The following is a 9,400-nucleotide window of genomic DNA, read 5'->3' on the forward strand; positions in this document are numbered from 1 at the left end:
TTTGATACTTTAATTGCTACAATAATTGTGCCTTCCACCACCTCATATCTTCCCAGACTAGCTAGTGACACACACCCCCAAATCATAATTCCTTTCACAGCTCTTTTGAGACAATCTTTATGGAATGCTTAATTTTTTACTTCTAATAACTCGTTTTCGAAAGTCTCCCAAGCAAACATCTTGCCTAATTAAACCAGTTCCTCAAAGTTTTTATGGACCGTTGATGACAAGTTCAGAGTGATATTCAGTAGCGATTTGAAATTTGATGGTTGCGCGGAAGATTTTCGAAAACGGGATATCAGAGGTCAAAATGAAGCATTCCATAAAGATTGTCTCAAAAGAACTGTGAAGTTTCTTAAAGGAATTATGATTTAGGGCTCCATATTATCAGTGGATCTAAGAAGATATGAGGTGGTAAAAGGCAAAATTAACGCAACAGAGTATCAAGAAACTTTGAAAAATAGTCTTGTACCACATACTCACGATCTCTACCAGGACTTGAATTTTATATTTCAGCAGGACGGTGCTGCATGTCATACAGCTAAAACAACCAAAAAATGGTTTGGAGACAATAACATTAAAGTCCTCTCATGCCTTTCGAATAGTCCAAATGTAACCCCATATTAAAGAAGTAATTTTTTGATTTGTCTGAGCATTTAGCGGTCACGATGTTATGCAACTTCTTCTTCTTCGCGTGCCATATCAGAATTATCCGACGTTGGCGATCACCATTGCCAAGGCTTCTCGATCTTCTGCAATATGGAATAATTGTCCTGCATTTGTTATCTGTGTCCATTCACGAATGTTTTTTAAGCAAGAATCTTGTTTTCTTCCTACACCTCTACGGCCCTCTATTTTACCTTTAAGGATCAGTTGTAATCTTTTATATTGACTTCCCCTTACTATATGTCCCAGATAAGACATTTTTCGATGTTTAACCGTCTTTAGCAATTCTCTATCTTTGTTGACGCTCCTTAGTACTTCTTCATTAGTTTTCCTTGCTGTTCAAGGTATCTTCAGCATTCGTCTATAAATCCACATTTCCAATGCTTCAATTTTGTTCATGATCGATACTTTTAGCGTCCACACTTCTGCACTATACAAAAGTACGGACCAAACATAACACTTAACCATTCTTTGTCTTAGTTCTAAACTGAGATGATTGTTGCAAAGCAATGAATTCATTTTCATAAAAGTAGTTTTAGTCATTGCTATTCTACGTTTTATTTCTATGTCTGGATCTAGTTGGTCCGTTATCACAGTTCCCAAATATGTCATTTTGTGGACTTTCTCAACTTGGACTCCGTTTAATTTGCCGCCAACACAGCAATTCAAAGTTTATAGAGACCGAGTCATTTCAATATTTTGTTATTAATGATAGAGTTTATTATAATATTGATCTCATTTGTCCAAACATTTAGTTGTTAGAGCTCGTATATGTTTTTTTTTGTTTCAAAACAAGTAGAACAAAATTTACCCGCCTATGTTTTCACGCAAAACTTTTAAACGAGGGAAAAACAGGTACCTATATATAAAAATTGTTTCGCACATATGAAAAAGTTGCAGTGATGTCTGGAATATTGAGTTGTTTGTTTTTGTGTTTTGTCGTACAAACTGGAGGACATTCCCTAGATAAAAGGGTTATATTGAAAGTTAAGCAGGGTATTGAGAAGACATTGGAATATTTGGATGCTGAATACAAGAGGATAAATGAAGATTGTTTACTGGGAGTTGTGTTAAGTACAGGTAAAGGTGATTTTTAATGAGTATGACAAAAAACTACAATTGTTTTTAAATATACTCCTATTTTTATTCTTAGTTTACACGGAATCTTGTTTATTACTTCTTATAGGTCAGTTCATAATGTACAGGTATTGTAATAACGTTTTGGTGGCATGTCTAGTGGACAATATATATATATATATATATATATATATATATATACATATATATATATATATATATATATATATATATATATATATATATATATACTTCTTACATTGTGTTTTTTGTCACAGCAATCAATTCTTATGATTCTTCTTCTTCAGGTGCCATCTCCGCTACGGAGGTTGGCAATCATCATAGCTATTTTAATTTTTGAGGCAATAGCTCTAAATAGTTGTTTTGAGCTAGATCCAAAGCATTCTCTCAGGTTCTTAAGCCATGAAATTCATCTTCTTCCGATGCTTCTTCTGCCATCTATCTTTCCTTGCATTATAAGTCGCAGGATGCCATACTTCTCGCCCCTCATCACATGTCCGAGATACTGTAGCTTTCTTTCTATAATTGTAAGTTCAACTTCCTTCTCTTTACCTATTCTTCTCAGTACTTCATTGTTCGTAACTCTATCTACCCAGGAAACCCTCATAATTCTTCTATAGGTCCACTTTTCAAAGGCTAGATTTAACGTCCATGATTCCACTCCATAGTATAGTACACTGTATACGTAACATTTTGTTAGGCGTACTTTAAGAGCTAATGTTAAATCTTTGCCACATAGGACCTTTTTCATTTTCATAAAATTAGAACGTGCTCTTTTGATTCTGACTTTGATTTCTGCAGTGTCATTATTTTCTGTTATAGGTGTTCCTAGATAAGTGTACTTTTTTACTCTTTCGATCTACTGGCTCTCTACTATCAAGATTTCGTTACAAATTTTACAAATTTTCATAAACTTTGTCTTTTTGATATTGAGCGAGAGTCCGTACTCTCTACTTAACATTACTATTTTACTTATGAGTCTTTCCAGGTCTTGTAAACTATCGGCTATTATTACTGTATCATCTGCATATCTGATATTGTTTACTAAGACTCCATTTACTCTTATGCCGACTGTTTCATCTTCCAGAGTTTCTCGAACTACCTCTTCAGAATAAGCGTTAAATAATAGAGGTGATAGTATGCAGCCTTGTCTGACTCTTTTTATTTCCATTTCTTCAGATGTCTCTTTTTAAATTCGTACTATTGCTCGCTGATTGTAATAAAGGTTTGTTATTAGCCTTAAATCTCTTTCATCTAGGTTTTTATTGTTTAGAATTTCCATGAGTCGGTCATGTTTTACTTTATCAAACGCTTTATTGTAGTATATAAAACAGACGTAAAGAGGACGGTTAACATCCAAACCTCTATGCGTCAGAACGTTGAAGGAGAATAGTGCCTCTCTGCTACCCATACCATTGCGGAACCCATTATTGTGTGTCACTAATATCCAGCTCCAGTTTAGAGTGAATTCTGGCGTGGATAATTTTCAACAGAATTTTCAAGATATGTGACATTAAGCTTATGGTTCGATAGTCACTGCACTCTTTGGCACATATGATTCTTCTGATTAGGTAACTGTTAAGTTTTCAATCCGTTTCTATAAACATTATTTCTTGTATGGTGTCAGACGTTATGCATTAACTACAATTTGCTTTCCTCGCTTATTTCTTTGCTTTATTATGTTGTTAAGTGTTTTTTGTACAGCTTGGGTAATATGTCACTTTCTTGTTTGATTCTCTGGTTTATGAATGAAGTAAATGTCACGTATGTTAGAGTTATCAAAAAAGTTAATACTGGTTATTCTTTTTAGCAATTATACATGATGCATATAAAAACGGAACGCATATAATGGACAGAAGCTCCAAAGAAATCATTGATAAATCACAAAATCTGTTACAGAAATCTTTACCATTGATAAAATCTGAAAGAAAATGGAGTAAGTATTTTTGGATGTTTTTCCTGTTTTACCTTTTTAGCTATTTATTTCTAAAATGAGACAAAAAACGAAAACTTTATTGAACCATATATTTGTCAATTTAGTTAGTCAATTTCACGTTATATGCGTTAAACCCTTAGTGTTTGGATTTGCATAAATAAGTATGAACTTTGCATATGAACTATGAATTTTTATAGTGTAATCTTACAATTTATCTTATATCGTCGATATGTCTTGTTTTATTCCTCTTCTTGGCCTTTTCTTTCTACTTTTTTCTTTTTCTTATAACCCATTCCACAATTCGCTCTGTCTCCTTTCACCTTCGCCACATCTCTCATCGTCGACCTCTCAAATGCTTATTCCTGCAATCATCGCAACTTTTCTCTATCTCTTCTCTTTGGCTTTTCCATTTTTTCGTATAAAATTTTCCTCTGGTGTCTCTCCAGGTCATTCTTTCCACATGTCCACTTCTCGCCATTCTTCCCGTTAATAAACCTTACTGTATAGTCCCCTCTTATCAACTCTTTAAAAATTAAAATACTTTTAATCCTCTACGAGATACCTTTCCTTCGTTATCTTTATCTGCTTTTGTCTTTTGACAAGGTTTGAACAGCGAAAGTGTCAACTGTTCTTATCGAACTATCTTACTGGTAGAACCTTCAGCTCCACTCACATACTGCTGATGTTGTATGATTTGTAATAACCATAATATTGCTTTAAAAGAATCATATAGAATCGATTCACTGAGCTTGGGAATGTATTGTTGAAAACATACAACATAAAAATTCCTACTACTCATTATTAATAACTAAAATAAATTACAGACTTCTTTAATTGAATAATCATAAATAATGGAAGTGTACATTCATTCATTTTGATTAAAAACTATCTATTTGTAAAAACTAACCCATAAACATTTTCATTTGTAAATACTACTCAATAAACGACTATAAGATTTCAAAAATAAACAACTGAACCTTTATTTCATTGTTTTAAATTGATGCAGTTTTTTTTTGTTGATACGCAGCACGTGAATAATTTTTTTTTTAGTTACGTTGCAATTAATACTGGCTATGAGCACGTGTATTTGGTTGCATAGGAACGTCCAGCCACTTCCAGTCAAACTCAAAACTTGACATATCACAAAAATAATTAATAAATTCACTAGACAATTAGAGCTGAGTTCAATGAATAGAGTATATCTTTTTATTTTATCTACCTGCCGTCAGCAGCATTGTATTTATTGTTTCATCTGAAAAGACTTGATTTTGCTTTGATTCTTGAACAATTCAACATTTATCTACTATATTTATTGAGATTTAATTACAATTTTAATTGACAATATATTTGTTTTGGCGTTTCTATTTACACTTCGGAAATCGTTCCCAAAAAACGCCAATTAAACTTATTCGTATTACTTAATTCATATATATATATATATATATATATATATATATATATATATATATATATATATATATATATATATATATATATTGATATATTGATTTTCACTATCTTTCAGCAATTAATTCAATTTCACTGTTTTTCAGCAATCAATTCAATTTTGGATTCTAGGATCTGGTCAAAAGAAATCCATTATAAATATAACCAAATAGACACTTTTTTAAAAAGTAATGGAGATGAAATATTAAAGGGAATCTATCATTGTCAGGATGATGAATTGTTTCTGTCAAATATGGATCGTTGCCTAATGGGCTTTGGAAACAAAAGTTACCAAGTTGTAATTAAAAAGTGTTATATTTATAAAAGCTGTTGGGACCTTTATTATAAGGATGATCATTTTTCAACTGGATATATGCTTACTCACAAGTAAATATATTTTATTCTGAAAACTTACCTCCGAATTCAAATCTGTGTGTGTTTTTTTTAAGTTCTAGTCCAAATTAATAATTGGTTATTGTTGTTAGGTTATTGTTGTTACAACTAGCCAAAGGACGAAATTGTTTAATAAACAAAACAGCTTATAAAAACAAAGTACGACAATTATGTTCTCAAATATTTGTAGAAGTCACTACAGGTGATAAATATGACGTACTTGATGATATGTTCGACTTGTTTCTGGAAGAATGTAAGTCCATATATACAATTTCTTGAATAATTTTTTCTTTATTTATTTATTTTTTAGCTCTCCTTTGTGCTTTCGAAGGATATACAGAGTTCCTGTCTAACAAATGGTTGTTCTATATTTTAAAATCGCAAAGACCTTCAGGATGCTTTCCAGTTATTTTAACTGACAAACTGAAGTCAAAAATAAAAAGAACTACGAATATTTTTGAAGATAATTGCGCCGATCATACCACTGGATTGGGGCTAGCTGTTTTGTCTTTGTATTATAATTTTATTGTAAAAACTGTGTTTGGATAAAGACGCAGTTGCTAACTTCTAAACAATTTACTACTGTTTAATAAAGATCGCTTATTTCCGAACAAAATATCTTGTTTTATCTCCCATATAAGTACCTACTGTAAAAAGAAGAGACGTCAAATTTGTCAATATAATTATCTACTAATCCTAGCAATTTGAAATGAACCCGCCTATGTATGTTCAAATTTCGAATTTGACAATGACAATTGACGTTTGTTGGCACGCCTGAAATTTATCCTTCTGTTTATAAGCTTCTCGAAAGAGACTTGTGTTTCTGAATTTATTTCAGAAATCTAAAATCATCTTATTATTCCGTGAACGGAATAGTAAATTGAGGAAATAATTGTTTTCCTCAATCTTCATCGCACTTAAAAATTTAGATAGTCCAAGAAATAATCATGGTTAGTATTAAATTTCTATGCACTTAACCCCCAGAGGGTGCAAATAAAATATCTAACTCTCATTTTATTTTTAGCCACGTGAATTGACAGAAATTAAAGAATTCCTCCTCACAGCAAGAAGGAAGGATGCAAAATGTAAGTTCTTATTGACTATGTTATTCCTGTTTGTTTTATGAAACTCTTATTTTAGCTGTTAAAATAAAGAAGAACACAGAAAACACCAAATTCAAAGTACGTTGCTCCAGGTTTCTGTATACTTTGGTGATTACAGATAAGGAGAAGGCAGAAAAACTAAAACAATCACTTCCTCCAGGTATGTTTGTACAAGGATATAATTTGACTAATCTAAAATTACCCTCCATTTTTTAATCAACCTTTTGATTAATTCAAAATTAGTGTTATGATTGTCTAGTGAGAATTGTCCAGTTTTGAAAATATAGTTGCTGTAGCTGTAATTGTGTAATATTACTATGATCAAATCTTCCATTTACAGCCAAAAATAGAACTGTCTCTTGGTTCATAACAGAATTACAATTGCACAAAAATATTGATTGTTGGTAATTTGTAAAGTTCTATTTTATTTACGTTTACTATAAATAATGGCTATGAGTATGTGTGCTTGGTTGTATAGTAATTCCCAGCCACTTCTAGTCTGTCGAAAAGTAACTAACTTTGCAAAAAAATAATTACTAAATTAACTAGACAGTTTGGACTGGGAATAGCGAACCAAATATATTAACAAATTTAAATGTATTGTTTCTTGTGGCATATCCCTTCATTTTCATCCAGATTAGTCTAATGAGATTAAGTTTGCAATGATAAGGTGGTAATCATAATACTGTAACTACACATTCTTTTGCTGCTTCATCTATAGCATGCATTATCAATTTTGGTGAATGTAATTCATATACTACATTTACAAAAGATCTCTTTTGAATATTCCTTTATAGTCTAGGAGCAGGGGGGCATTTCAAGAGTTTAAGTGTCAGATAGTTTGTTATTAATGATTTAATCATTTAAATGATTGTATTTCATAAACTGTTAGATATATTTAATTTTACAAAAATGAAAATTGTCCCTTTTGAAAAAATTAACAAAATGGCGTTTGGTACACTTTGATCAGATTGTTAGAACCAGAGATATAACAAATTCTGTGAAAAATAATTGCAAAATAGGCATTCAGTGGAGCTTTTCCAAGTTTAACTTAGCTTTAATACATAGGATTAACTTTTAAAACCCCTCATTTCAAATTAATTTGCAAAAAATTTTCAGTATTAATCTGCAAAAAATTTTGCAGAATTACATCTTTATTAATAAAAAAAATTGTAGCAATTAAACATTAAAAATTTCACTAAAGGTTGTAAATTAATGTCTTTACTAGAGATTTGAACAAAATTAAGCTATAAACTTTGAAAATTTGGCTACTGGAAGTTATAGAAACACTCAAAAGGAACAGTTTTCATTTTGGTAAAATTAAATATCTAATAGTTTAGGAGATACAATTTAAAGGATGTCTTTCACATTTAGTCCCAGTGAAGTTAGCTATAATTGAGCTGTCAATTAAAGTCATAGAACGAAATGTTGGCGTTTGGCTGTGCTGCCATGTATTTTTAATAAATCGGGAAAGAGAATGTGATATATAATTAATAAAAATCCAATAGAACGTTAACAAACTAACAGTAAAAAAGAAATTCTTTCAAAAAATAATAAGAATAGTATTCAGGTATTTTCCACAGACATCTGGTGACCATCTGTAACAATCTGGCATCTGTTGGTTTGAGGATTGCCAAATCTATCAGCTTATTATCAAAGGCAAATGCCAAAAAATGTAATAATTAACTTCAATTAATATGAGAAGAAATAAGTATTTATTCGTTCATGTTGTATATAAAAAAAATTGCATAATACATATAATAATATAATAAAAATGTATTTTTGAAAGCTTCTCTATTTGTAATTGAAGCCTACAACATATACATTATAAATACATGACAACACAGCCAAACGTCAAAAATTTGTTCTGTTAATTTAATTGACAGCTCAATTATAGCTAACTTCACTGGGACTAAATGTGAAAGACATCCAATGGAATCCATGCACCAAAGAACATAAACAAAACTTCAAGGTACCTAGGGGACATAAAAGTATATTCTCAAAAACCCCCTGGCTCCTAGTTTATTAATCTTGAATGGCAGCTAGGATTGTCCATAACTACAATTAACTATTTGACCAAGATAATCTTTGAAAACAGAAGTCCCAGGAGAAAAAAACCAAATTACTTTCCTCACACCAGAGGAGTTAAAGACAACAATGAAAAAAATGGTGTATCATTTTGAAATATCTAAAAAAAATTACTTGTATGTGAATAATGACCTTTTATATACAAATAAATATTATTTAATATGTCCTTTCGCTTTTAAACAACCTTCCAGGACATAGACTAAATATATTAATAATTTTTTTTGTTGCAGGTCTCCAAGTTAAGGAAGTTAAGTAAATGACTATAATGTAGAAATAAAAATTTTTTTGTTAATTTTCTAGTTTTATTTTATAGCCAGACTAATTGACTTCATAAAAATGTAACAAAGCTATGTCTGTAAGTAAAATACAAGCAATGATATTTGGATAATTGTACACATCTAATATGTGAGTAATTCCATACCGAATGAACACAATCCTCTTCAATTTGTCTGAAATTTTTAATTAAAATAAACAATTTTAAAATCTGCAAAGATACAAAAATTTTGAACATTTTTTAACATGTTGCCTGCTGTCTCATTCTATGTGACTGAGAAAAAAATTGCTCTGCACATCAGCGAGGTCTATTTGACTGAGAATTTTAATGTAACTGTGATGCTGTCTAGGTGACTATGGCGTGAACGGAAAGTATTACAAAATCCTCTAAGGCAGG

At 31.0% G+C, this 9,400-nt stretch overlaps 2 protein-coding genes across 2 annotated transcripts; both read left to right on the forward strand.

Annotated features, from left to right (window-relative positions):
* Window positions 1-1,555: 1,555 nt before the first annotated feature.
* On the forward strand, window positions 1,556-6,149 carry LOC140447012 (UPF0764 protein C16orf89 homolog). The gene is made up of 5 exons (XM_072539600.1): window positions 1,556-1,746; window positions 3,575-3,700; window positions 5,254-5,533; window positions 5,632-5,792; window positions 5,850-6,149. Exons 1-5 carry the CDS (start codon window positions 1,569-1,571, stop codon window positions 6,086-6,088), a joined length of 984 nt encoding a protein of 327 aa, XP_072395701.1. The 5' UTR covers window positions 1,556-1,568; the 3' UTR covers window positions 6,089-6,149.
* Window positions 6,150-6,305: 156 nt separating this feature from the next.
* LOC140445983 (large ribosomal subunit protein eL38) lies at window positions 6,306-9,022 on the forward strand. Its single transcript, XM_072538457.1, has 4 exons — window positions 6,306-6,489; window positions 6,564-6,624; window positions 6,680-6,802; window positions 8,961-9,022. Exons 1-4 carry the CDS (start codon window positions 6,487-6,489, stop codon window positions 8,984-8,986), a joined length of 213 nt encoding a protein of 70 aa, XP_072394558.1. The 5' UTR covers window positions 6,306-6,486; the 3' UTR covers window positions 8,987-9,022.
* Window positions 9,023-9,400: the final 378 nt, after the last annotated feature.

Source organism: Diabrotica undecimpunctata, chromosome 7 (genome assembly GCF_040954645.1).
Source record: "Diabrotica undecimpunctata isolate CICGRU chromosome 7, icDiaUnde3, whole genome shotgun sequence".
In the NCBI taxonomy this organism is placed as follows: Eukaryota; Metazoa; Arthropoda; class Insecta; order Coleoptera; family Chrysomelidae; genus Diabrotica; species Diabrotica undecimpunctata.